General features: G+C 40.3%; 3 protein-coding genes and 1 long non-coding RNA gene across 6 annotated transcripts; 2 read left to right on the plus strand and 2 right to left on the minus strand.

Moving 5' to 3' along the window:
* The first annotated feature begins 36 nt into the window (after positions 1 to 36).
* LOC144089118 (putative ATP-dependent RNA helicase DDX17) lies at positions 37 to 12367 on the plus strand. Its single transcript, XM_077619995.1, has 17 exons — positions 37 to 462; positions 623 to 782; positions 876 to 972; positions 1406 to 1539; positions 2292 to 2357; positions 2437 to 2578; positions 3631 to 3791; positions 3873 to 4045; positions 4113 to 4223; positions 4294 to 4355; positions 5406 to 5465; positions 7534 to 7788; positions 8692 to 10853; positions 11730 to 11780; positions 11873 to 11936; positions 12001 to 12054; positions 12271 to 12367. Exons 1-13 carry the CDS (start codon positions 359 to 361, stop codon positions 9204 to 9206), a joined length of 2040 nt encoding a protein of 679 aa, XP_077476121.1. The 5' UTR covers positions 37 to 358; the 3' UTR covers positions 9207 to 10853; positions 11730 to 11780; positions 11873 to 11936; positions 12001 to 12054; positions 12271 to 12367.
* A 41-nt stretch (positions 12368 to 12408) lies between these two features.
* Positions 12409 to 14685, minus strand: LOC144089121 (uncharacterized). 3 transcript variants are annotated; one of them, XR_013305020.1, is made up of 5 exons: positions 14434 to 14684; positions 14163 to 14241; positions 12721 to 13061; positions 12608 to 12659; positions 12409 to 12521 (listed from the first exon to the last, which is right to left on the minus strand). It is a non-coding gene; the product is annotated as an uncharacterized LOC144089121 (long non-coding RNA). The 3 variants fall into 3 exon arrangements; XR_013305019.1 differs by having other exon boundaries at positions 12608 to 13061; positions 14434 to 14685; XR_013305018.1 differs by lacking the exons at positions 12409 to 12521; positions 12608 to 12659; positions 12721 to 13061 and adding an exon at positions 13153 to 13176 and having other exon boundaries at positions 14434 to 14654.
* An 869-nt stretch (positions 14686 to 15554) lies between these two features.
* On the plus strand, positions 15555 to 17103 carry LOC144089120 (leukocyte cell-derived chemotaxin-2-like). Its single transcript, XM_077619997.1, has 4 exons — positions 15555 to 15717; positions 15788 to 15899; positions 15960 to 16111; positions 16544 to 17103. The coding sequence occupies exons 1-4, from the start codon at positions 15684 to 15686 to the stop codon at positions 16708 to 16710; spliced, it is 465 nt and encodes a 154-aa protein (XP_077476123.1). The 5' UTR covers positions 15555 to 15683; the 3' UTR covers positions 16711 to 17103.
* A 791-nt stretch (positions 17104 to 17894) lies between these two features.
* gga1 (golgi-associated, gamma adaptin ear containing, ARF binding protein 1) lies at positions 17895 to 27497 on the minus strand. Its single transcript, XM_077619996.1, has 17 exons — positions 27356 to 27497; positions 25526 to 25610; positions 25276 to 25351; positions 24297 to 24395; positions 24084 to 24207; positions 23907 to 24007; positions 23290 to 23370; positions 22780 to 22917; positions 22579 to 22660; positions 22317 to 22427; positions 21370 to 21522; positions 21229 to 21302; positions 20969 to 21156; positions 20175 to 20371; positions 19938 to 20107; positions 19721 to 19831; positions 17895 to 18799 (listed from the first exon to the last, which is right to left on the minus strand). The coding sequence occupies exons 1-17, from the start codon at positions 27396 to 27398 to the stop codon at positions 18689 to 18691; spliced, it is 1944 nt and encodes a 647-aa protein (XP_077476122.1). The 5' UTR covers positions 27399 to 27497; the 3' UTR covers positions 17895 to 18688.
* Positions 27498 to 27889: the final 392 nt, after the last annotated feature.

Here is a 27889-nt window from a genome sequence, read left to right on the forward strand (position 1 = left end):
TGTTATGTGGGGGATAACATACGTACTGTCAATCTTACTCTGGGGCGGGGCTACCAAGCAACTAACCAATCGATGTGGCTTCCGTTGCCAGCTTTACAGCTAAGCTAACATTTTAACTGCTCCTACTCTCGATGAAAGACCAATTTGAACGTCTATTACACCGCCCTAAATACGATAATTACATTTTTTCTTTGTTTTACGTTCCCGGCAATTGCTAAGGACGTTACAAGGTGTTAAGCGTTGAGCATTTAGCGTGGCGGAATCCAGTTCGGAAACGTTAACACGAGATAAGCTAACGAACACAGGAAAAATCCGAAACAACGCCATTAGTCCTCAAAGGGAGCGAGAGTGTTAAAAAATGAGAGGTTCTTACGGAGACCGAGATAGAGATCGAGATCGGGACAGGGATAGGGACAGGGATAGAGACCGGGATAGAGACAGAGACCGTGGTCGTGACAGGGGGTAAGAAAAACTAAAATCCATGTTAGCATTTAAGCTAGCACCCGTTCGCTGTGTGTGCACCACATGCTTTACAATTAATCTTACAACGGAAAGCGCAACTTTCTATGCCATAATGGTTCATACGAATGAATAAGATGGTGAGTTTTTTATTATGTTACAGAAGCCCTCGTTTTGGGTCGAGCAGAAGCAGTTCATCGTCGATTAAAAAATATGGCAGTCCTGGCGAGCGTTTACGAAAGAAACGATGGGATGTAGATGAACTCCCTAAATTTGAGAAGAACTTTTACAATGAGCATCCGGAGGTAGAGCGCATGAGTCAGGTATGTATTTGAAATTATTTTAGTCATGATGCTGCAATTTTGTACTGATCGTATTGTACCATTTTCGACTCGACTGTTTTTCCCCCTTCATAGTTAGACGTTGAGGAGTTCAGAAAGAAGAAGGAAATTACTATTCGAGGTTCAGGCTGCCCAAAGCCTGTCACCGCCTTCCACCAAGCAAAGTTTCCCCGTAAGCATCTGTAAAACTGATCTAATCATGGCAAACATCATATATTTATAGAGAGATATGTAGAAGCACATATACTTGAGTAATATACCGAAATGTGAACCGTCGTGTTTGTTCAAAGAAAGCCAAAATGTCATTTGAATGAACGTTCATTCACTTCAAATGGATTGAATAACGACTAGTTACAAAGCCATCGAAATTCACAACAGAAGGATGAAAACGGCAATGTGATTTGGTGTCTCGCTGTCAACGCAAGTGATTGAGTCAATTGTAATTAATCCGAAAAATATCTACTCAAATGTAGATACCTGAAAAAATATTTATTAACCAAGTTAATCATATTTGTACTCCTGTTAACTTGCATGACCATAAAGAAATCAACGCAAATATTGGGTGTCTTCTCTACTAACATGTCATTACCGTCTTTTCCATTTAGAATATGTGTTGGATGTCTTGACGCAGCAAAATTTCAAGGAGCCAACAGCCATTCAGGCTCAAGGATTCCCATTAGCCCTCAGTGGGAAAAACATGGTGGGAATTGCGCAGACCGGCTCAGGGAAGACTCTATCGGTGAGACACTTTTTTTTCCTTTTTAATCATGGATTGTGGTAATAGTTCACAATATACACTAAGAAAGGTGGCTTTGCTTTGATATATACAACTACACTGCATTATCTTTTCTGCAAAGTTGAATATAGTTATAATACTGTCACAATACTTTACATTTTCAACTTGATATTGAAATAAAGATATACCCTTTTCAATGCTACATAAATAAAGAAAATGTTGTTTTTGAACTCCTAAAAATAATGCCATTGACGCTGATAGACGACCAACCGTGCCATCCCATCATCCTTTTTTGTGAATTCAAATAAGTTTGTCAGTAGAAGACACCTAATACATTTTAAATGGGAGGCCTGGTACCGAATGAACAGCCATTTCATGGTTGCCGTCCCAGTTTAAATGGAATAGATGTTTATTGCTGTCAAGTTGATGAGAAAAATGCAAAAATATCCTTCATTACCATTACTATCAAGTAATGTGCAAGATCAAATTTAGCCATGGGTATCAAACCAGTGTGAGTGTAAAAACAAAATCAATAACTGAGTATTGATATTTTTGCAAACAAATATGCAACAGATGCATTTTTGTTTGGATGCTTTTGGCCACCGTAAATAAGGGTAAGGAAGCTATCGAAAAAAATAATGATCCTAACTCAGTGGCTAAAATTTGTTTGTGTGTGGATGATGATAAGAATGATTCAAATTGTTGCTGAACTTCAAACTAACAGAAAACATTCCTTCCCTTTTACCTATTCTCAGTACCTGCTGCCAGGCATTGTCCACATCAACCATCAACCGTACCTGGAGCGTGGAGATGGACCCATTGTATGTCAAGAAGTAGACAACATGTATTTGAATCTGTTTATTTTGTGGCTCTTAATTGCATTCTTGTTGTACTCTGCAGTGCTTGGTTCTAGCCCCTACAAGAGAACTGGCACAACAGGTCCAGCAGGTGGCGGCTGACTATGGGAAATCATCCCGTCTCAAAACTACTTGTGTGTACGGTGGTGCTCCCAAAGGACCCCAGATCCGAGATCTGGAGAGAGGTACAGTCCATAGACCCCAAAAATAAAATAAAACCTCAAAAAGATTAATTAAAAACTAAGGCATATACTAGAGCTGGGCGATAAAACGATAACAATAATTATCGTGAAATAAATTTTGTCATGAACAATATTAAAAGCTTTCGATAAAAATGTGATAGTTTTCAACTGCAATTACCCCACCCGACCACCACAGAGAATGCTGTTGTGAGATGAATGTTCAGGTGAAGAGGATGATGGGGAAACATGTTTTTAGCATGTAAGCAATAGAGGCTAACACGGAGCATGAATGCAAAAGGACAATAATGCAACCAAAATAAGCAATTATGAGATGCAGGACAACACCGAGTCGACCCACTAAAATATCTGAGTGAATTTTCCCTGGTGTTTTCTTTTTTAATGCCTTGTAAATACCTGTGCGCAAAGAGCAGCCTTGTTTTAAATGTCCTTAACCAGCCTGTAATATTTTTCTTACTTGATATGAAGGTGTTTCCCATCTATTTTAAACCTTATATTGGGTTAAAATGTGTTAAGTTCATCCAATTTTTTTTATTTTATTTTTTTTGTAAATGGCCATGTGAGGTATATTTACACTGTTTCTTCTTGTGAAGTTGAAAATGCTTGCCAATGGTGATGTCTTCAGTTGATTATTTTATTTATTTCATATTGCCCCGAAACTTTTAGTTTGAAGGTAAATTTATAAAAATAAAGATGCCTGTTGAAATTTCTGCAGGCTTTATTCTTTACTTTTCATAGAACAACAAAAATACTTTTTATAGTCATTAAATTTCATATTCTCTTTTCTTATAAAGTATTTTTTTTACTTATTCACAGAAGTTTGAAGTTTCAAATTTGAAACAAAAAGTGTGATATTTCCGTGATGATTATCGATATCGACTGCTATTTTTTTAAGCGTAATAAATTTTTTTGTCATATCGCCCAGCTCTAGCACAAACTCTATTTTAATGTTTGCAGAAACAAACATTTCTAGATTCGCTGCACCGTGCTGGTTTTGGTAGCTTTACGGTTACATTTTGCCATTTCCCCTTTCCTAGGGGTTGAAATCTGCATTGCCACTCCTGGTCGGCTGATTGACTTTCTCGAGGCAGGGAAGACCAACCTGCGGCGTTGCACCTATCTAGTCCTAGATGAAGCTGACCGCATGTTGGACATGGGATTTGAACCCCAGATTCGCAAAATTGTGGACCAGATCAGGGTAATGCCACTAATATACGCTACAAATGGGTCAACCGCGTATACTGATTAATGGAAAATATTTATCTGTGCGCATGTTCAGCCGGATAGACAAACGCTGATGTGGAGTGCCACCTGGCCAAAAGAGGTGCGTCAGCTGGCTGAAGACTTCCTTAAAGACTACGTGCAGATCAACGTTGGTGCACTTGAGCTCAGTGCAAACCACAACATCCTTCAAATAGTTGACGTGTGCATGGATGGTGAAAAGGACAACAAGTAAGCCACCGCACACAAAATACCTGTTTACATGTTGATTTTTTTTTTAAATTTATTTCTACTTCAGGTTAATGCAGCTGATGGAGGAGATCATGGCTGAAAAAGAAAACAAGACCATCATCTTTGTTGAGACCAAGAAGCGATGTGATGACCTAACACGAAGGATGAGACGAGACGGGTTAGCCAAGAAAGTTTTGAATGGTGATCGTTGATATCACCGAGCTTTACTTGAATCCATTTATTTTTAGGTGGCCCGCGATGTGTATTCACGGTGACAAGAGCCAGCCAGAGAGAGACTGGGTGTTGTCAGGTACAGCAAACTCACTAACGGTAACAATACAGTGAACCCTCATTTAAGTTCTACCCGCAGAGTCACTTGATGAAAATAAAAGATGAAGAGAGAGTATTAAAAAATTATCCACTAGTTTTACTGCACACAACCTTTTCTATACAGTGCAATGAATCAAGTATAACTGTAATCAAATTCATACACATAAAAAGTTGCATTTGATTTTTAAGAACTGTTTCTGTCAAATATTTAGAAGCAACTTCTAGATGTTATACTTTGTAACTCTTTATAAGGCAAGTAACTATTTGGCAAATTATAACTTAACCCCATAAACTTCTGCCATCCAGGGATTAAAATTTGGTCTACAAGTTTGGCCCAAAATGCTCGTATGCAATGTTCCCTCTAAACTGCGCGCGTGCGCAATTGCATACTACTCTCGTCTTCTCTGCGCACAGCAAATCATATGGAGCGCACAAAATAAAATCCCAATTTTTTTTCATTTTAGCTGTGAGGCCGACGCGCGAACCACTCATCCGCCGGGCCGCCCATTCATAGATATTAATCATTACATTTTATTATTACTAAATCATTTATGTGTAGTAGACATGCACCTGCTTATGGCAGGTGTGATACTGGTGTGTGCCCATAGCGAGCAATGATGTTGCTCACACCGGTACTCAGTGTGCTCAGGGAGGTTGTCTTTCTGCCCAGACAAACAAAAAATTAGAGGGAACATTGCTCGTATGTTAACGGTAGATCTCAATTAGAATGATATATTTTGTATTATAAAATCCCATTTTTTATGAACAAATAAAGTTATAGTTAAACTGGGATGCTTTGCTGGGAATATCTCTCTTTTGAGAGCACTACACATTGAATCCATTTCCACTGGGAATGGCGAACGAACGTTCGAACACTCATTCATCCATATTTTATCTAATGTTTGCCATGATGGCCTATCGAGCCAAGCATATTCCTTGCCGTAAAATTCAGAAAAGAATCACTGCCGAAGCCGTTGAGTTCCAGCAATTTAATTAGAAACCCTGAATCCTCTTGTCTTTGTATTTTTAGAGTTCCGAAGTGGCAAAGCTCCAATTCTCATCGCTACCGATGTGGCTTCCCGTGGTTTGGGTATGTCCTCAGCGCTCAAAAGTCCCTCCCGCTACACAAAGCCGTTTGATTTGTCTGGGTGGCTAAGAGTAAGGTGCTAGCATGTAGAGCTCTCTTCTTGGACAAAAAACATGATGCTTTGCTTCACAGATCAATGTGAATCTGTGAAGCAAATCATTTTTTTTATATTAGTCAAGCGAAGACCTTTAACGATGAGATGTAAGTGGTGAGGCTGGTCGTGCAGATCAAGCTTGAACCTAATTCTATGTTCATTTGTTTTCTTTTCATTTTCTTTGTTTGTTTCCAAGTCTCTCTTCCGCCAACTAGAAGTACACGGGCCCTCGGGAGCCTGCAGCCGGACCTAGGCATGACTAATCGAAAGCCGACTGTTGGGAGAGAGACGGCCTGATTTAATCAGCCCCGCACAGCCAACTCCAAGCACACAATGCTCTCTCCCCCCGCCTCGCCAGTGCGCCGTCTGCCTGGCTGACTGGGGAGGGAGCACGGAAGGAGGGGCGAGCATGGGGGGCTGCTGGGCTGTCAGGGCGGGCTCCCCCTCAGCCACGCCGTCGCCCGAGTGGCGCACCACACTGATTGGAGGAGCCGCAGGCGTCAACCGAGCGTGTCTCTAACAGATCAATCAGCTCTCAATTGGTGACACTGTGGTGCGTCACGCCAAGAGCGACTCGTCCACCGAGAGCTGAGGGTGGATGCCAGCCAAAGTCGCCCGTGGACGGCTGTGCCGCAGGCCGCGCGCCCGTCCGCCCGCCGACGTAGCAGCTCCTGACACCCCCCCAGGCCGCCCACCACCGACACACACATCACCACTGGCTGTGGCGGCCGGCCGGCCTCTCCCTCTGCGGACGTCATGTCTGGTCCTGGCTGGCAGGAGTCCTGGCCTGGAGGAGTCACCTCTCTGTAATTGTTCGTCACCCTTCCTTATTCTTCTCGCACACATTAACCACACCTCTCGCCTTCGTCTCGTCTTTCATTCTCTCCTCCGACCCGCTTAGCGTTTTTGTACGTCCGTGTTGTTTTCTTTCGGGTTGTTTTTTTTTAGCCCTGTCACTGTACGCCTCTAAAATAATTCTTCTGTATATCCTTTGGACCTGACCATTGCTGACAAGGCCCGCTTGTCAACAAGTCACCATCACGTCCAGGACTCTACGGACAGGGCCCACTTTCAGGGCCTTGTTTTTTTAAGATGTCAAGGCCAACAGGAACATTATGAAGCGTTTCAATTATGCGTTTTAGAAACTCAAACTCGACATGGCCATTTCAGAAACAAGGGACATAAGTGCCTGGCCCGCGATAGTGTTCCTTGGTCTCGCAGATATCGTGCGCCGCGAACGTGGAATTTGGGACGTTCCCTGAAAATTGAAAAACGACGTCTTGGTGTCTCAAAATCTACTCGACTGACCCATATTCAGTTTCTCCTTGATTGTGGTCAAAATCTGGCAAAACACCCCTCGCAAGGATCTTTCCCAAGTTAGAAAGAAACCATGTGTGGTTGTCCGCAATCTCTTGGTTGTTTGTGTGGCACTGTTCGAGTCTAGTGAGTAGTAGGGGTGGGACTTCATTTGTCCTACATCCTATTGTGAAGTATTAACCTTTAAGATCTTGACTACATTTGATACGTGATGAGTACCAGCACCCCTCGATACTTTCATCAGCCAATCACCGCTCTTTGTGATCTGTAATCAGAAACAGATTGCAAATGACTACTCCCCTTCTAAATTGTAAATATTATCTACGTCTCAATTGATGCCACTATAAATAATTTTAAATCAAAGGCATTTTGATCCAAATGACATGGCCTTAACAGGAGTGTAATTAAACAAACTGCTAAATTCTGCGTTTTTGTTTTCATAGTCATCACTTGCGCTTTTTCTTTTTTTCATACGCCAATTATATGCCGTTCAAAATTGACAGGTAAGTGGATACCCAAAGAGTCATTTTTTTGAAAGCTAATAACCTTTTTCCAACATTTATTTTACTCTAACTACTATTTTTGTTCTGCCCTTCCCCAACCTTTCCCATCACGCTGACCCCAATTAACCGACCTGCGGCTGTTCCGAACTTCCGTAAGATGTGGAGGATGTAAAGTTTGTCATCAACTATGACTACCCCAATTCCTCGGAGGACTACATCCATCGGATCGGACGCACGGCCCGCAGTAACAACAAAGGAACCGCGTACACTTTCTTTACCCCGGGTAACCTCCGCCAGGCCCGAGATTTGATCCGGGTTCTGGAGGAAGCCCGACAGGAAATCAGTCCCAAACTGCTGCAGCTGGTTGACACTGGACGGGCAGGAGGAGGAGGAGGAGGTGGCGGCGGAGGAGGTAAGGGCTTTAAATAAGGATTTTACATTTTAAAAGTCAAGGTCAAATTTTAGCTGGGCCCGGCGGATGAGTGGTTAACACGTCGGCCTCTCAGTGGGGGACCTGGGTCCAAATCCAGGTCGGTCCACCTGTGTGGAGTTTGCATGTTCTCCCCGGGCCTGCGTGGGTTTACTCCAGGTACTCCGGTTTCTTCCCACATTCCCAAGAAATGCATGGTAGGCTGATTGGACATTCTAAAATTGCCCCTAGCCCCTGAGTGTGAGCGTGAATGGTTGTTTTGTCTCCTTGTGCCCTGCGATTGGCTGGCCAACAATTCAGGTGTCCCCCGCCTCTAGCCCAAAGTCAGCTGGGATAGGCTACAGCACCCCCCCGCGACCCTATCGAGGATAAAGCGGTTCAGAAAATGAGATGAGATGAGCTAATTACCCTGCTATGCATGTTTTTGGAATGTGGGAGGAAACTGAGATACCCGGAGAAAACCCACATGCAAACTCTACACAGTGAGGTCCGAAACTGGGATGGAACTCTCGATCTCAGAACAGTGAGACTGATGCGCTCAGCCATTCGTCACCGGGCCGCAATAACAATTCAACAATTGCTAATATCTACATTTTTAAAAAATTATAAGAAATAGTCACTTATTCTATAAGGGGTTAAAGGTCTCTCAAAAGTATATTTTTGAAATTGTACATATATATATGTATATTTTTGTATATATATGTATATATTTATATATATATTTAAGATATATATATATTTATTTATTTATATACATATAAATATAAAACCATCAATTTTTGAATAGCTGTCCACTCTAATGCCCACAGTTCCTGATAGGGCTAAAAAATATATATAAAATAACAATGATAATATAATAAGAGCAACGTTTCTTCCTCCTCTTAGGTGGCCGTTCCCGTTTCCGCGGCGGCTCTTCTTCCAACAATCCCAACCTGATGTACCAGGACGAGTGCGAGCGTCGAATGCGCCCCGGCCCCGGCGGCGGCAAAGACGGCCGATCGGACAGCTACGGCCGCGAGGATTCTCGCGACACGCACGATTCTCGCGAGGGACGAGGCGCGGCCGGCCGGGACGGAGACCGCCTCTCATCCTCTTCCTCGTCTTACAGGGATCGGAGCGACAGGGACGTGGGACACGACTACCTCTCCGCTCCCGGCACCACCCCCACCCCCAGCCCGTACCAGAAGACTAACAGTCACGGCGACGTCATGGGTGCCAGCCAATACAGTCTTCCCCTGGGCGCCGGCTTGCCAATGGGAGGCGAAGTGGGGCTAGTCCCACCCGGTTATGCGTGCCCCCAACCCATGATGGTCCAGCAGTTCATCCCACCACAGCCCATGCTCCCCTTCCAGTTTGTGCAACCTCCGCAACCCCAACCACCCCCTCCCGGTGTAGACTAGAGCACCTTTCTGAGCCAGTCCGACCACTTACAAAGAGAAAAACAGGATTATTCCTTATTCCAGAATAAGGGATGAATGTTTTCATCGTCAAAAGTAAAAGAAAATGAGCATTGCGTAAGAATTACGAGAACACCTCAACGTACAGATTTCTTAGTGTTTTTATTTCTGTTAAGTACCCTTGGAGAATTGACCTTTCTTCCGTGGTATAGTTTCTTCTCACTCAAGATTTTCTTTAAGTATGAAAGGGCAGGTTTTGCCTCGATTGGTGACGTCGGATATTTTCTTGAAGGAAAATCGGCATACTTTCCAACGATCACTGACAATATTTGTGCTTCGGCATATGTTTAGTCACTGATTTCTTTTTTTTCTCCACTGAAAATCTCCGCTATTTGCTACAACAGGATTGCTGTGGCAGCACCGTATGTTTGTTGGTTTGTTTGTGTCTTGTTACCAAGGAAACAATTTGAAAAGAAATGAGCAGCTTCATTTTGGCAAAATTAATCTTCTGATCCCCTTTAATTACTCTAGGATTTTTGGTATATCGAGATTTTATTGTGTTCGTTGCTTAATGTAGTGCTATGGCCTACAAATAAAAGCTTTTTTTTCTTTTTTTCAACAGTTTTGACATTTACACATTTTTCCAATTTCCCCCGATTTTAAAATAATTCAGGGCGATAGACGCCCAACGCAATTTGACCGGAAAGGGCGAGTAATGCCATTTTTTGTTATTATCAAATCAGATGTTTATAGTTGCCAATGGCACACCATTTTTAATTTTTTTTTTATATAAGGGTTTAAGAGTACATTTCTCTTCATTAAATTTGAATTAATTGTTTTATTTTATTAGTTTTAATTTGTAGAATATTAAAATTAATCATTGTTGATATTTCAAAACCCCTGGATGGGTTAATTTGTGTTTGTTTTTAATTACCAAAAATAGCCACCCTATAAAAGGTTAAAAATAAAATCAATGTGGGACAAAAGTAACGTAAATAAAATGATAAACTTCTATCTCAATTAGCTTTCTCCCGCCCTATTTGTGCTGGCAGATAAAATATTACTGGAATTGGTTCATGGTATTTATGTTTTGAATTATATAACTGGAGTTAGCGTTATTATAGTATTGCAACAAATAAGTATGTATTTAAGGGAGCAGTGAGTATAGTTTTGACTTCACATGTACAAGTGTTTTTCCTTTAATAAGGATTGAATTGTTGATATTTTGTTGGTTAGAAACGTCACTCTCCCAAAAATTGATGCATTGAAACACGAATGTATCTTGGATGCCGTCGAAAATACTCAAAAGTTTTAACATTATTTCTATTGTCTTATTAAGCAAGTTAAGATTTTCTTTTTTACTTTATATCCATTAATCTAAAAAAATAAGCTACACGATTTCCCTATGTTGTGCAACATTGGGAGCATTGAAATTTATTTGGTGGATTTTTTTTTGACCTGATTAAAGTTCTTTGTTCTGTCAAGCTGTGTCTGTATCATATTTGCTGAGTCACAGAAGTAGTTTTACATCGGGGGTTCTGTTGTGTCATTTTGTTTTATAGCATCAAGAGCACAGAGGTCACTACTCTTCTACGTCATCTTACATAGATCGACATTGAGTTGGGAGAACAAACCATCTCGCAGAGCACGGTAAGCAAGCCGCCATCTTTTCCACATTCAACATGGCGGGACAATATAGGCGTGGTTACTCCGATTGCTGACGCAGCCGTGTTAATTAAGCACATGCGCAGTACATAGTTCGTCCTTTCCTTTCCATTCGCCTTTTGGACGGACGACGAGCACACATGAGGTAAGGCGTAGAGCAGTTAACTAGCTTAAGTGTATTTTTATCATGCTACCGGGAGATTTTTTAGGAGTCAAATGTGCCAAAAAACGCCAACAAATCGTTTAGTTTGATGTCAGGTCGAACACGCCGTCGACAATTTAAGTTTGGGCTTCCTTTCCCCATTGCCTGTGTGCTGCATGTGACTAGCTAGCTTAGCATTAGCTAACGCTCCACATTTTACTTAAAAATTATGTTGTCCGTTTTCTCTCCATTATTGAGTCGCGTAGCAATAATTTTAATTATATCAAACAACGCCGAGACATCAACGGGCAGTTTGCTGGGCACTCAAGAATGACATCCAGAGGCTCGACTTGGTTTCTGGTGTTTTTTTTATGTAATGAGTTTTCACTGAGTGCTAAACACCCGTTTCCAAATTGTAATTGTTAAGCCAACATTCTCCTAGCTATTAACGCCAGTCTGTATATTTAAACGCCTTGTCTCGAAAAGGGTAAATAGCACGGAGTGCTCACGAACTTATTTTCATTCTTTATCTTGATCGTTTATTAAATTTCTTGTAATAATTGTTTGGTAACTCCCAAATAGCTTGGTTAAATCAAGTTTTCCCTGTTTAGTATCAACATGTCCAGAACACTCACCCTCTTGAGCTTACTGGAGAAACTGGGCCAGATGAAGGTAAAACATGCCTATCTGTGATAACTTTTGCTTTTTGTTGTTGCTAGTTTTCCCTGTGTAGCGTCAACATGCAGCACTTCTCGCATGACCAGATAAAGGTAAAACTACTTCCAAAAAATCCCACGTAAACCTATCTGTTGAATCTCCAGTCTCTGTATATAACTTTTGCTTTTTTTGTTGCACACATCAGGCCCATGTCCACTCTGGAGGACCAGGTGATCCACTTGAAGACGATGCCGGCAGTTTTTTGAGAGGTTTATTTGTTTATTGTCGAATTTCCAAGTATGTGAGGTTGCAATTTACTTTCCTCCCTCATAGGTAAAGTCCAGAGTTCTCTGGCTCATGGTGGTAAAGTGAGGCCAAATCCTTAAGGTAAGAATCAAATTTAATTTTTTTAAAAATTACATTTCTAAAGTAGGTTTGAGAGGCAATTGATTTTTTTAAAACACTTGGAGGAAAAAAGACCCAAGACCCTTAATGGTCTTTTTTTTTCCTTTAATTTTTGGTATTTATTTTCTAAATCATTTTTCCTAAGTATTCTGTTGAAATATATTCTAAGTGTTAATTCTTTTTTTATTCTGTCTGCAGGTGGAGAGAAGAATAGTTACATCAATCAATACTTTAATGTGATATTAACTCCTAAGTGTGCAAATGTATTCCTTTCAATAAAAACTTTAAATTGTCATTTTACTTGCATTCTTTTGCTAGGTAAATGAAGTATACATATGCATTTCAAGAACTTTTATTTTTCCATAAATTGAGGCTTTCAAGAAAAGTTTGTGTAGGCCATGGAGCAGTCTTCTATCAGTTAAGGGACAGAAATCTCCTCATCCAGAATCCTGGAAGGAAAAAAAAAGACTAAGTCAAAAATATGACAAAAAAAAATCACTACAAAGTAGGTATTTTCTATCAAAAAGATACTTACCAGAAAGGCTTGTGCCATCTCTCCTTTGCTCAGTCAGAAGGCCTTCATCCCACTGCAAAAGGCAAGCAATATTAAACCCACAGGAGGAATAAAAATTGAAATATTAGACATACCCTTCTGCTGACTTTGCTTTTTTGACCACCAGCAGCAAAGAGACTCAAAAATAAGAGTCTATAACAGGGATCTCCAGCCCTCAAGGGCCCCTTATCCAGTTTATTTTCCATGTCTTCCAACACACCAAAATCAAATGATAGTGATCAAGCCTCCTGGACAGCTTGCTGAGGAGTTGATCATTTGATTCAGATGTGGTGGGAAATATGGAAAACATACTGGACAGGGGCCCTCAAGGACCAGAGTTGGAGACCCCTGCCTGCCCTATAACAAGCACCAGTGAGGGGATGTTGGTGTCACAGCCTGCCGTTCATCGTGTTGATTTGGTCAACTTGGGTGGACCCTGAAGAGAAGCAAGATACAAAAGAGTAGATTTAGTACACATGACCTGAAACACTTGGGTCCTGCTTTGTCTTCTCGATTTTTTTCAGCTTTCACCTCTTCCACCATCTTTAAACCTCTACAAAACACCACAGCATGATTATGCATTTGCTTATTTAACCATTTTGATGCACAAAGTACCCACATTCATTTCCCATGCTATTTCATCATGGATGTTTTTCAGTCAATCATTTCAAATCCATCAATTTTTTTAAAAGAAATACCCCAAAAAGTTATCAGTGCTTCAGTTTTTCTCTCCTTACACCAGGGGTCGGGAACCTTTTTGACAGAGAGAGCCACAAACAATTCATATTTTCAAATGTTATTCCTTGTGAGCCATACTACGAATTTAAAAGTCAAAATACATACATGTAAACGAGTGCCTTTTCAATTTTTTGGGGGTAATTTCACCACTTTTAAAGTGGAAAAAACTGAATATTTTTTTAAAGATTCTTATGCTGTTGCTAATCAATGAGAGGGTGCATTCCAGAAGAGTCTACTGCAAAAAAATGAAGATTAAAGCAAAAAAAAGAAGATTAAAGCAGTTCTGAATGTAATATCTCAGTTCTGTCAACAGCGATTTCCATATTTTAACTCACAGGTTAGCAAAGAGCCAGATGCACCCATCAAAAGAGCCACATGTGGCTCCCGAGCCATAGGTTCCCTACCCCTGCCTTACACCAAGGAAAAAGTTATTTTACCATATGTTTAATAGTCAAAAAGGACCCTTGGGCTATTGTTGAATGAATGTCTCACTTAGGCTTTGTCAAAACCCCATTTAAAACTAAAAATAAAGAGGTCCAAGCCCAGGGTAAAGGTATATTCATTCTACAAGTGTATTGTTTATTCTTTACACCTCCACTGATGGCACTTGTGTGGGTCTGAATTAACCACACGGGTTTCTTGCTATTAAAAATCATCACCAAACCAGTTAGTGTTTTCATTCAAAACTTAAATGTATCATAATAAAAGCTAATTGAGCAAAGCCTTGAATACTGAACGCTGATATTTAATCATTAAATGGACAGAGAAAATAGAAACTAGTATTTAAAAGTTGACTCACTTTGCGTGATGGCGTCGACAAGCGGCTCCTTTTTAGCCACATTCTTGATGTTTCCCAGCAATCTGTGCTCGTTGAGGAACTGAAAAACACAATGGAATGATTTCTTTTTAAACATTAAGATCTATAGGTAACGCAATGTAGCCAATTTGTTTGCAAACATTTTGCTGTCTGCACACACGAGGGGCTACATCACGCCAACGAGGCATGCTCCCGTCAAAAAGCACTCTTAAAATGAGAATTGGGGCTTCGAAATCCCCAAATGACAACGTACCGAATGCGCTGCATTGTCCTGTAAGAAGTTTATCAGGTATTTCTTCGGTAAATCGTCACTTTTGAGCTGCTCTGCAGTCCACTGCCGTACGTACTGGCGTCTGGCTCATCCGCCATTTTGAAGATTCTCATTTGAACTCTGCCCGCGGTCATGCGGTAGCTCAACCAATCAAAGTTTGTGAAAGCGATGACGTATTTCCTACGCCGGCGAGAAAGCCTTAGTGTCGTCAACTCGAAATCTGATTGGTTAAAGCAACAGTTTATCGAAGCATATTTTATGCTGCAGGAGCTCCAGGTTGAGTTCTGACCTTGGCAACAAATAATGGCTGAAATGTGATTGGTTAAATGCTTAAATATGAAAACACATCTGGAAGCAGCGCAACCAGGCGAAAAGTAATGAAAGGAAGCTGACAATTTGAAATTATTTAACAAGTATTCATGGACAAAATATAATTAACATCAGGTTAACATTAGCGTCACCACTTGCTAAACATCTATCTTAATTATCTTTTTGTAAATGAAAAACAAAATCTCAATAAAATTTGGAATCGGGCGATAAAATATTACTTTCTATCTACTAATCTAAAAAAAAAAAAGATACACGATTTCCCTATGTTGTGCAACATTAGTAGCATTGAAATTTATTTGTGTTTTTTTTACCCGAATAACGTTTTTTTCTGTCAAGCTGTCTGTATCAAAATTGATAAGTCACGGAAGTAGTTTTAGATTGGCGGGATTAATCGGTGGTTCTGTTATGTCATTTTGATTGGACTATACCCTAGACTGGTGACCAGTCAGCTGTAGGGCACACAAAGACAAACAACCATTCGCGCTCACAATCATACCACCATCAGCGGGAATCGAACCTGCGCCAAAGTCAGGCGAGTGACCCACCACACCATCAGGTGGCTAAAAAACAGATTTTGTTGACACATTGTGCAGCAACAGCAGGTTATTTCTTCCAATAACAACATTTTAGTTGCGTAAAAGTGGCAACCTTTTTGTGTGGGACATTGATAAGACTTTCCAACCTTGCACAAGAAGAACTTTGACACTCGGCAAGTGAGCCAATCTGCAAAAAAATGAAAACGATCCAACACCTGAGACTTTGAAGTATGTTTTGGCTTAGACTATATTGACTTAAACAGCCAGCCTGGAATTTCGGCAATGATGTAAACGGCCGTGCGGTCGTCGTCGTGCCGAGTATAAAAGCGCCAACGGAGTCTACGTGGAGTCGTTGCAGTCGAGAAGATGAAAAACTGGGTTCTACCTGTCGCTCTGCTGGGTGAGAAACCTCATCAAGATTGACAAAATCTTTCCCGTTTCATGCTAACTTAGCGTTTGACCCTGTGTAGCGTTTGTTTGTGGATGTGAGGGTGTGACCTTTGGGCAGATATGCCAGGGGAACACCTTCAACACCCGGAGAGGGTCCGACAACTGGGGTCAAGGTCAATACGGAGCCTCAAGGTAGGCCTCACATCACTCGACTTGACCAATTGTTGACCTTTTTGTGTATTGTCTTCCAAGGGGGAGCAGGAGCCACCAAGGTCTGGACATCAACTGCGACGACGGCTCGGTGGTCTACGCTCCATTTGACGTCACTCTCAACGGGCGAGTCATCGTCTACACTGACCCTAACAAGGCAGCCATTAACAACGGGATCAACATGGAAGGGGAAGGTCAGCGCCACAACCGGGTCTCGGTCTCGTATTGCAAAATTACCCAGCGGGGGGCCGGTTTTTCCTTTGGGCAACATGGGCGACCGCCCGGGTGCATTCTATTTGGTTGAAAGGGGCATTGTCAGGAAAGTATCACTTCAACCAGTCTAAATTATAATGATTTTTTTCTTACTGTTAACGATTTTTCATCACAGGCCAGAAATTCAGGTTTTAGGCACAATCCAATCATTCAAAACACAATTTAATGCCAAGAGTATCAAGAGCAAAAGACATCTAAAAATATGCTACAATTCTGAGCACTGAATTCAGATTGTACATTAGTTAATTTTTTTTTTTTTAAATTATCTTAGCTTAAACCACCTCTGATCAGAACTGATCCTTTGGTGTAAGTGTATGTGTGTGTGTGTGACCATCTCCATACCTCCCGTGCAGGTCTTTGTTTCAAATTCTTCTACGTGAAGCCAGACAAGGTTGCCGGAACGGTGAGCAAGGGCCAACGTCTGGGCGTTATGATGAACATGCAGAGCGTCTACCCAGGAATTACTTCACACGTGCACGTGCAGATGTGCGACAGGAGTGATCCCACGGGTTACTTCTGAGGATCTGAGCCTGCGTTCGCTGCCATCGACAGCAATAGATGTCTAATACATTACATCTTGGAGGGTGAAAAATGATCAGTTGTTTTCAGTCCTTTCAAGCCTCTTTTGAATTAATTGTAGTATTACAGTCTTCCCTCGATTATCGCAACTTCACTTGTCACGAATTCACGCCTTGGCGATTTTTTCTGCTATTGGTTAGTTAACATGAAAAAAAAAAGTTTTTTGTTCATAAAAATGTGAAAATCCAAGTTGAAACTCGTAAGCAGAAGCCACTCTTGCTAATAGCTAATATTCGAGGGATTACTGTAATAGCAAACTAGTACAAAACATATTTGATTATACATCTTGTCATACAGTGTACATTATTGTCACAAATAAAATTACATTAAAATGCCTGTGATACTTTCATATTTTCCAAATCTTATATTTGGCATTTTATACATTGTACAACTGTGCCACTAGTTTGAATTTCTCATTCATTTTTTTGTCAGCATCAAATTTGAACACACAATTTTTTTAGCATCAAAATCCCCCCTAAAAAAATCAGTAACAAACGTTTGGATTGCAACCAAGTTTTTCACCACTGAATTCTTTTGAATTTGTGGAGGCAACAGGCTCGCCTAAAGAACGAGCTGTGACAGGTGCTCATGAAGTGATACATTGATCTTGGACACTTCAAATATATGCTGCAAGTATATGATTCAATCTGCCTTCCTTTGCTGGTGATCAGCAGATTAAAAAAGTAAAATAAAAGTATTTTAAGAGCAGGAGCATACTGTGTCTCTAACACGCACACATACACAAGCGCAACGCTATACTAAAGTTGTATTGTACATATGTACTTAGGGAACATATATCAATATAAATTCTAAGAATAAGGATGAGTAAATGTCTTTTTTTTGTAGTTTGCATGCTGAAAAAGTGTTCCAACAACACACAATTACGCCACCCGTCTCTAAATTATCCCCTCGTCCACCAAAACCTTTATTACTCCTCGTTCAGCAACTTTTAGAGCTGATTACGCTTTTGCACAGTTCAAATGTACATTGGTATTTACAAAGCAGACGTGCTACGATGAAGGGAGCTCAAGGACATTGAAGACGCCAAACATTGGCTTGCAGTTTGGTCGGCGAACCCTTTCATGCAATAATGGTGAAATATCAAGAGCGATGGTCTGCCACGAATAAAATATCCTACTAAAACCTTTATTGCATTGAGAGCGAGATTTTCAATATTTTTTTTAGTGGGCCGGGTATCAGTGAAAGACATTCATTCGCTGCCATCCCCCAAAATTAAACAGTTTGGATGCCGACAAGTGACAATCTCATTGGAGTTAGAATTTAGTTTTAAGAGCCAAACGATTGGATGTCTAAAATCGCCAGTGGTAGTGAAAGATGTTTAAAAAAAATCAAAAATAAATAAATAAAATTAAAAAAAACAGCTACACCTGTTCAATGAAACAATGTATTAGAGATCAGATCCATTAAGATGTGCTAAAAGTTAAACAGAAATGAGAAAGAGGCACATATGGCAGAAAATACACAACAATGTCACAGTACTTTTGTTTTTTCATGACACAAAAAAAGGAAAGTCCCGTTCAACGCGAGACTAAAATGATGATTCAGCAGTTTTGGTTTGACAAGAAGAGATATCGCTTATCGTCCTTTGTGTATTGACGTTTTATGATGGCGGAGCATGCAAAGATGGAAGTCAAAATCTACAGACGAACAGAAGCACTTTTGCACATGCAGTAGTGGATGTCAGTTCATTTGTAGCTGACTTGACCCCCCCCAAATAAATTCAAAGGACAGGCGGTGTTTGGAAGCAGTCGGCAAAAAGCAAAGCGCACAAACAGAGCAGGAAGAGTCAAGAGGAAAGGGAGGGGGGTAAAATAATATCAGAGCAGGTACGGAGTGTTAAATGTAAAGAGCGGCGTTGGGCCAGCTGGCAAGAGTCTATCCAGTTGCTTTTAACAGCGCTATAGATTTGTCCATGTTTCCGGAGCCGGCCAGTTTTCAAGACTGCCGCTCTCGCTGTGCTCCTGCTCGCCCAACGTGAAGCGCAAGTTGTACTGCAGCTGTACTCGCTCCTAGAGTCACCAACACAATGCAGAGGAGGTGTTAACTCTGCGCCTGGCTCGCCAGACTATGGCCCTACTTAGTCATGTCCCGACGCGATATTTGATATCGGCGCCCGATACGGCTAGCTTTGGAGTATTGAACAGGATTGGATTCGGTCATATTAACCGGATCTAATCCGATAGTGTTCGTGTTTTCAGTACAAAACTAAACAAATCACATGTATATGTATATATGTATATATACGTATATATGTGTATGTGTGTGTGTGTGTATATGTGTATATATGTATGTATATGTATGTTGGTGTATATATATGTGTGTGTGTGTGTGTGTGTGTGTGTGTGTGTGTGTGTGTGTGTGTGTGTGTGTGTGTGTGTATATATATATATATATATATATATATATGTATCTTACTATTTTTATTTCAAAATATTTTTTCTAACGACAGTCTAGAATTTATAAAAATCAAAAATGCAAAAGTTTACTCTTTTTTCCCCAATATTTTTCACTGAAAAAAATAATACCACATTTTTCCAGACTATAAATTGCATTATCCAATGAATGCATAGTGAAAGGGAAAAATATATATACTTTGCACTGGAGTACAAGGTATACAGCATTATATATCAAATTAATAGGGAAATATATAGGCTAAAAAACAGCACAACAAGCCATGGGGGTAACTGGTGAAAAAACAACAAAAAAGACAAATTGCATTGAGTATAATTTGCAGTCAAAGTCAAACTATGAAAAAAGTGCGCTTTATAGTCTGGAAAATCTGGTATGCATGGGTGTGTGTGAGAAAAGCAAACAGTTATAAAATAATGTTTTGCCACGTTTTCTGATTATAAAATTGTAAATAAAAATGGCAAACATAAGAGCCCCCTGAATGAGACCAACGACGATATCGCATGGCTGACATGGCCTACCTTGTTCGGGTTCGCTAGTAACATAATCTGAGTGACGGCAGCGGTGGGAAGGATGGGATTGAACGCCGGGAGATCGGTTCCGGATGGCGGCTGCAATTTCACAGCTAACGACTGGAAGAGAAGCCGTCAAAAATATGGTGACATCAAAAATATGGTCAAAAATACATAAAAAATATGGTGACATTTCCCAGCCGGCGTCAGGGGGTTCCGCACTGACCTTCTGAGCAGAAATGTGCAAGTTTATGTTCGTGACTGGCACGGGGGCAGACGACAACATGGAGATGATCACCACCTGCACGTCGGGGCGAGATGGCGGCGAATCGCGGGCAAAGTGGATCAAGACCCGCAAACTGTGGCCGTCGAAGACGGTCACGGGTAGCAGACTACCTGGAAGGTGAATTCATGTCATGACGGTGGAAGAGAAGGAAAAAGAGGCCCATGCGTGTCTACTTACTGGGTTTAATGGATTCTAGAGGTACAAAAACATCCACCAGAGACATGTCTGTAGTCTCTTTGTTTTGGATGGTGGCCCCCGAGGTGAGGGGTCGTATGCTGCGGTCCGAGTTGAAGACTGGGATCGGGCTGGGGGTGACGTTAGAGCCAGATTTGCTCTGTAGATCCCTCAGGGTGGGTTTCACCTGCTGTTTGTCCCTACACGCAAAATGACGGATTAATGTAGTCGTGGCTCTTAAAAGCTCACTTAAAACTTGTTCGACAAGTTTATCGATTGTTGATATGCAATCCATTTGAAGTGGAAACATTTGAATGAACAATTTCCAGCTGCCCGGCCACTTCAAACGCATTGAACGTCTATTGACGTCAATGAGTGAAGATCAACTGTGACGAGACTTTCACAAGGTATGAGAATTTTGCTTGAGATATGCTCAGAATTTACCTTATTGGCCTGAATGTAAGACGGTGTTTTTTTGCATTGAAATAAGACTGAAAAAGTGTCGGTCGGCTTACATTCGTATGCAAATGTATCTTTACGAAATGCAACAGCAGCTAAAAAATAGAAAACTCAATGTTGATGCCAATTTCAATTTTGACTGCAATTGAAGAAATACTGTTTTAAGGTCTTAAAACAGGTGTCAAAATCAAGGCACCCTTGCTTATTGTTTTTGCTTTGAAAAATGTTAAAAGCCTTTTTGCTAGCAATCGCCTTTTAAGATCTTTAGTTAGCACTTCTGATTTTAAAATGAGTTTAACCCCCCTATCTTAGAAGCAAAAAAAAAAAAGATGATGTACCATTTGACTTGCATGCCCTCGGGAGGCAGGGACTGCTGCAAGAGCGTCTTGCCCAACAAGTCCAGCTCATCCAAGACCGAGCCTTTGGGAGCAGCCGCCGGCGAGACTGGATGCGATTGAGAGGGAGGGTCCGGACTCAGGAGGAGACTGGGGGCTGCCGGGTTGTCCGCATCGATGCTGTCGGACGACTTGAGAGAAAAAAACGTATCAAAATCGTACAAATTCATGACTAATTTACTCCGTGATTGGCCGCCTCGAACCTGGAAAGAGTCCCAGGCTGTGGAATCTTCAGGCTGGGAGGGAGCGTTGGAGGTGTACGTTACTTCATTTAAACCTGTGTTGGGAAATACAGCAGAAATGTTGTACTAGTTTTGAAAGCCTGAAAACAGTTATGAAATTACCGAGTGACATTAGCTCATCGTCGAGTAGAGAGATTCCGGTATCCTGCGAGATTGCGTTAAAACTGTCTGTTGGAGTGGGAGGTTCTGGAAAGGAAGTGGGCGACTGGGGTGACGTGTCCAACCCAGACAAATCCAGCAGTGCCGTCCCAAATCCTAGGTCCAAAAATTCATTGTTAACCCTTGCAGGGACGGGGTATGTGTTGTGATAGTTAGTAAAATAGGGAAACTGATATTAAAAAAAAAAAAAAAACAACCAAAAACACCTTATTCATTACAAATTAAATATAAAAAATCCCAGTGCATAATACACACCCTTTTTTGAATGTGTTCATTCTATTTTCCACAATTTACTGCAATTAGTTTTATTTTTGTAACTTTTAATTTTGGTCCATTTAGAATTATATTTTAATAATTTAAAACATTTCTTGACTACATAGAAAAATAAAAATGAAATTTACTTGTTAAAAAACCATTCCTTAAATCGAAAAAGAGAATTGATTATTTTCCTCTTATAAAAAAAAAATATGATATAATCATAAAAATAAATAACAAATTAAAAATTTAGAATAAATGGTAATTTCTTTTCTAAGTTTTAGTTTAAAAAATAAAATAGTTACTGTTTTTACTTTTTAATAGGAAAAAAGAAAACATAAGTTAAAAAAAAGAAAGGTTTAATTCTTTACCCCATTTTTAATCCCAAAAATAATGAATGAAATAAAAAAAAATACTGAATCTTTCCTGTTAAGTGGCTCATGAAGAGAACTTGGACAAATCTTAATTCTACAGACTCAATTTATTATTCGATTAATTAGGCAGACAATTTAAAACGATAAATGATTTTTATTGCCTATCACCTAACAAATAATAATCGTGGCAGATGGGGGGCATGAAATGACCGTGAGCGGGGAAAAAAAAATCATGTTCTTGCCTCGCAATGGTTCACCCACCTGTCTCTTTTTGTGTGTTTGTGTTGTTGCTGTTCACAGTCTCGCCTTTCACCTGCTGTTTGTACAAATTGATGACGTGGGTGAGGCTGTCATTGGCCTGCAGTATCTCCGCTGTGAAAAGCCAAGATAAAACGCTCATTATTGCCTGAACATGAATTGCGGTTAAATCGAATCTTTGTGACAACACAGAGGTGTCCAACTCTTCCCAATCCTAATTTATTTTTAATGTGTTTATTGGATAGCGTCGAAAAATAAAGCTCACCCAGAGCCTCATCGTTATCCTCCGTATCGCTGGCCAATCTGAACAGGGTGGGTCTCATTTTTTCACAGCGCTGGTAAAGGTCCTGTCAATGCAACAGGTTTCTGATCAAAATTGCGACAAGCGAAAGAGAGAATAGGAAAGACTAGGGTGTGACAAGCCAAGGTGAGTCCATTGAATTGTCGGGAAGATCGAGGCACTAGCCTGCAAGAGCTCGGAGTTGCTCTGATTGATGGTGTTGGCATCGTAGTCCTGCAGGAGCTGAGTCAGTAGACTGATGCTCTCCTTCACTTCCTGGATGGCGCCTTCACGCTTGGACACTTTTTCTGCTCGCCTCTGATCCTAAAAATGAATTTAACAGGTCATTGGAGCGCCGTAATCTGTTGCTGCTTGTTTGCTCCCTCCCCTACTTTTTACATATTTTTACAGCATCTTGGAACGAGGTAGCACTGTATGTCGCATTTTTGGGGTAATTTTTTGGCATCAAATCCAAAACAAAGAAGGGACATATCATCTTGAAAGGCATTTAAAATAAGAATAGAGGCAACAACATGCTGAATACATTTTTTTTATAAAAAGGTTTTTAGATTTGACGTTTGCAAGTGCAATTTACTTTCGTTTAGGATCCAACTGATTGGATGTCGCCATCACCACTGAAAGTTCTTTTAAAAAATAAATAAGAGAAAAATTCACACTACTGATCCTGTGTTTTACCTCTTGGACCATTTCCTTGATGAGTTTGTTGGCAGCCTTCAAATCATCAGGATGCGAACTGTTCAGTAGGCGAGACAACATCTGTCAAAAGCCAAGAGGTACATTAAAAGAAAGCAAACGATGAAGTGGGTGAACGACGTTGTCGGGTGGGAAAAGTCCATCTATTATGCAGTGGCGTATTTTGTCCATCAATACTTATTAAATAATTCCAAATTGTCTGTTAGCTTCCTTTCATTGCTTTCCCCCCTGGTTTGTATTTAATCAATAAATGCTGTTTTCGGCTGGATTTTACCCCATTTTCGGGCAATGTTTGCCGGTACGCCATTGACGTTCATTGCTGTCTTTTCCCGGGAAAATCACCCCCCTGGCCCAGTTGTAATGTCTGAAAAGCTCCAGTATTTGTTTTTAATCATTAAATGCTGCTAGGAAGTGGATTTTACCCCATTTTTGTGCATTGATTTATTGATTATTTTTATGTGTCGCAGCTGTAGCTGCAATAGAGGTTTTATAGCCATAAAATAGTTTTTGAGGGTTGGATTGATTGGTTGAAGGCGCTACGAGAAAATGCATGGACCGCCACTGCTATTATGTCTATATGATTGGATTAAGGTTCTTACTTTAGACTTTTCTTCATCTTCGAAAATTGCATTTTTAGGCCTAGGTGGAGCAACGTGAGGTAGCTTATCAGGGGGCAGTTCTGGGTCTTGTTTGATAATACCTACAAAAAATGATTATACAAGAACAGCAGATGAAAAAAAATACAAGGTTTTACCTCACTATTATGTCGTACATACCTTGCTTCTTTAACATCTGATAAGCGTCTAAAATTTTGGCCTCATCAGGCAACCCTAACGTCCAGCTGTAGATTAATTCCAAGACCTTCTTCTTAACTGGCTCTGGTGAGCGTGACCCCAGGTACTGGGTGAGAACATAAGATTTACACATCTCATGAACTGCTTAGAACCATAAATAATTTGCATATGCAGCCTCTCTAAAAGACAGCTTACCTTTGGCGAAACCACTTTGATAAGCTCGTTAAGAAAGCGAAACTTGCCCACTTCGTTGTGAAACTGCTTCCCACAGTTCTTCATACACGACTCCAGAACCTGGTGAAGAAGCGTCCGCACATAGAGCAAAGTGTACACAATTTTTTTTTACTGAGGTTCTACTTCCAAAGCACAGAATATTCATTCAGTCAAATCATAAAACTAAATATTTAGTAGTACTAGAAAAACCTGTGCATTTATCAGGAATGTCCCCAATTCAATCACGCCATTTCCAAAGAATCGGATAACAAGATAAAAAAAAGATCGGGTTTATGAAAAGGATTTTATTTTGAAATATTAACTCATTGACTGCCATTGACAGCGATAGACGTCCATTTTTGCATGGGAAGCCCACCCAAAGACAAATTGGAAATCTATTGTCGTCAATGCCAATGAAACAGGATCATTCTTATATGGGCATCTGTTCATGTTCTCTGTCTGCTGCCTAACATTAGCTTCCTCCTTACACAAAGTAGAGAATTCAAATATAAAATTCTGCTCTATTTACAAAAAATCCAAGTTACAAAACAAGTTCTGGAAACAATTATTTTGTAAGTAGAGGTACCACTGTACTAAACTTGGTTCTACATCGCATTGTCAACAAGATCCCATAAGATGGCGGCACAGCATTGTAGTGCCGAAATGAAACTTAGCCAGTCAAACAAGCGTAACAAGCTACAACAAGATGTACGCCAGATAAACTGGATCAAATTGAAATGGAAAAATGCGGTGCCATGGTATGGGTGTGACATGTAAAACCTGATACCTTTTTATATATTTTTTGCAGTTAAAAGAAATTCCCGCTGCCTGACACACACTTTATATTCAAATAAGTTCTATTAGGGCTTTGATGAAGCCTCGTTTGACAGGCTGCCGTAAAAAAGGCAGCATCAATGAAGTACATGCTAATTCAAAGAAAGATTTTGAAATTTGAGTTTACCACAAGCGCCTGCATGGCCTCCCACTCCTGTGGAGATTGGATTTTGTGGGCCAGCAGCCTGGTGGCCAGCTGAGGTCTGCAATAAATACGACACAAAACAAAGAGTGAACAATTGCGCCACGTTATCAGGCTGGCCTGCATGTGCTGAAAGAAGTAGCTTTTGACAATTGAAATCATGGCTTTTTAGTTCAATTGCTCTTTTTAGACTGCGACAAAATGGGTGCAAGTGATGTCTTGTCAACTTCCTTACCCCTCCAAATCATTGTTGAGCTGTTCACAAAAGGCATTAATGCTGCCCCAGTCTGTCTCCCTATTCAGTGGGTTGGTTGCTCTGTCTGAAATATAAATGAAACAAGACTGAGCCAGTGAATAAAATGGTTATAATATTTAGACTGCTAGACACTCTCCTCCAGGTAATGTCTGATGAACCCTGTGTAAGTTTACATCGATCAACAGGATTCAAATAACTTTTGTTCAACCATTTAATGCAGCTACGGAATTGCCATTCATTGCCTTTGTTAGCATCAGTAAAGTATGCACAATAAAATAGATGCATACATTTTTTGTTGTTGCTACATCATGCATACATTTTTTTGTTGTTGCTAGATCATCAAGCTTAAGTTTTTAATCACAATATACTGTTACAAGCAGAAGGGCTTTGCCGGTCCCACCTCCTTGGGCAACAAATCATTTCCACTTGGAATCTTCATGGTGCTTTAAATAAACAAAGTTATTTTTGTCTAAAAGTGTCACTCGTACCGAACAAATGAGCCCTAAGTTGCACTTTCTGACCTTAAAAATGCGACTCCCAGTTAGAATCATCAATCTTTTTTTTAAACTGGGGCACAAATTAAAAAAATAAGCGTGGTAACATCCTAGAGACGTACATTTGCAATTTTTGCTTCGCTTCAAAACCGGATGTACGGTGTTGTCTCTGTTTTGTCCGATGTTAACGGACAAACACACATTCTCAGAAATAGTAACATGTATGTTTGGATCATGAAATAGTCAATACCCTCAATTTTAGCTGGTTTGCTTGATTTGTTGTGCATGCATTTTGTACATTTGGTCAATTCTAATGGCAAAAAAGATGAACCCCCTTATGCACTTCAGCCATGACTTTCGTCTGAAATTTAGTGTTGGCATATTTGACCACATCAAAACAGTAATAAGCAGATCCACTCAATGGCCTAAAATGATCAAAGAAAAAACATGTTACAGTAATAACTGCTCTCCACTCTGGGATCATAGGAGTCTAATTTTAATCGTTTTCTTTTAAATTTGTCACGTCTGATTTAGCAGAGGTGTTGGTGGGAATTCTATTTACCCTAAAGTTTACAAAAGTGTCAATTTTGTTGTGATTTCGACACAAGGGAAATACAGTTCAAGTGATGAATTGTTATTCTTGATGTAAACTTGCAATGTGTTTATCATCAAAGCGTTGCTAGTTTTGGGCCAATTTGTCCCACTTCAACGTAACCGATTGTTACAAAATATGACTTTTTTTATTCGTGTTACGCTTCTCTATCAAACGCAATCCTGTTTTTATGTGATGATATGATGAGATGCACGGGTTTTTTTTGTAAGACGGCTAGTTTTGTCTTTTTTTTGTAAATTTAGCGAGGATATTGGTTTTCGTTTAAAAAAAAAAAAACTTTTGAAATCACCCAAGTTCGTACAGTCCAGGTGTTCTAATTACGCGTCAACATTAGCTAGCTTTGCCGATGTGGTCTCGACGGTGATCGGTCAAATCCAGAACTTTCTTCCATATCAATCTCTTAAATAATGGTAAAAAGTCCTGCGCAATATTGCAACCGGGACTCGGCGACGTCCTTCTGTGTGACACGGTGTTAATAGATGAAGGCACGAAGCTTAAAGTCCGCCAGTTTGTGTTGTGTTGACAGCTGGCATGTCCAGGTAGCAATGGAGCTAGGTTAGCTAGCACCTTGCATGTCACGGAAACGATGCTGACCACACTACAACTACAATGACACTTAGCACATAGGATGCAGATGTCATATTATTTATATTCTGTGACCAAGTGAGAGTAAAAATCCTTCATTTAAGCACAAATACTCACTGATGCGAGACTCTAAACACTCCGTATCGGGAGGAGCTGCCATCACTGCGAGATTTATGTCGTCTGTGCGTCAGTCTCGTGACGGAGGACGCAAAAACTACGCAAACTACGTAAGGTCACGTTAAGGCGGAGCAAGCATAGAACTGTGTTCAATAGATCAGTGGAACAAAGATGCATCAGGATTATGTTTCATTTTTTTTAGACTGGAGCGAAGTCATAGTTCATCTATACGTCAGTAGAATTATAAAGTGTAGTTTATATAATAGGTTCAAATATTTAGGATGAAAATATGTTTCACTTATACTGTGCAATCCACTCGTCATCGTATTGTAAAAAATGATACGAACGTGTGATTAGCAGATCTAGTGGTAGTTGTTCTAGGGCCCAGGAAGCCCACGTCACTGAACCCAAATGTTATTTATTTTCTTTATTTTTTAATTTCGCCAATGCTTTATTTAACAGACATGTACAAACATGGGAAGTGTAGTATATGTATATATAATAACATTAACAGAAAAAAAGAAATATATACAC

The sequence above is a fragment of the Stigmatopora argus genome, chromosome 14 (genome assembly GCF_051989625.1).
Source record: "Stigmatopora argus isolate UIUO_Sarg chromosome 14, RoL_Sarg_1.0, whole genome shotgun sequence".
In the NCBI taxonomy this organism is placed as follows: domain Eukaryota; kingdom Metazoa; phylum Chordata; class Actinopteri; order Syngnathiformes; family Syngnathidae; genus Stigmatopora; species Stigmatopora argus.

What these genes read in the sequence shown, in the direction of transcription:
- LOC144089118 (XM_077619995.1), top strand. Translation starts at nt 359, where the DNA reads ATGAGAGGTTCTTACGGAGACCGAGATAGAGATCGAGATCGGGACAGG. An exon ending in AGCGTGGAGATGGACCCATT is followed by an intron (nt 2,358 to 2,436) that starts GTATGTCAAGAA and finishes TGTACTCTGCAG; the next exon opens with TGCTTGGTTCTAGCCCCTAC. An exon ending in GATGGTGAAAAGGACAACAA is followed by an intron (nt 4,046 to 4,112) that starts GTAAGCCACCGC and finishes TTTCTACTTCAG; the next exon opens with GTTAATGCAGCTGATGGAGG.
- LOC144089120 (XM_077619997.1), top strand. Translation starts at nt 15,684, where the DNA reads ATGAAAAACTGGGTTCTACCTGTCGCTCTGCTGG. An exon ending in TCTACCTGTCGCTCTGCTGG is followed by an intron (nt 15,718 to 15,787) that starts GTGAGAAACCTC and finishes GACCCTGTGTAG; the next exon opens with CGTTTGTTTGTGGATGTGAG. An exon ending in GGTCAATACGGAGCCTCAAG is followed by an intron (nt 15,900 to 15,959) that starts GTAGGCCTCACA and finishes TTGTCTTCCAAG; the next exon opens with GGGGAGCAGGAGCCACCAAG.
- gga1 (XM_077619996.1), bottom strand. Translation starts at nt 27,398, where the DNA reads ATGGCAGCTCCTCCCGATACGGAGTGTTTAGAGTCTCGCATCA. An exon ending in AAGATGAAGAAAAGTCTAAA is followed by an intron (nt 23,371 to 23,906) that starts GTAAGAACCTTA and finishes GGCTTTTGACAG; the next exon opens with ATGTTGTCTCGCCTACTGAA. An exon ending in GCAACTCCGAGCTCTTGCAG is followed by an intron (nt 22,661 to 22,779) that starts GCTAGTGCCTCG and finishes TTGCATTGACAG; the next exon opens with GACCTTTACCAGCGCTGTGA.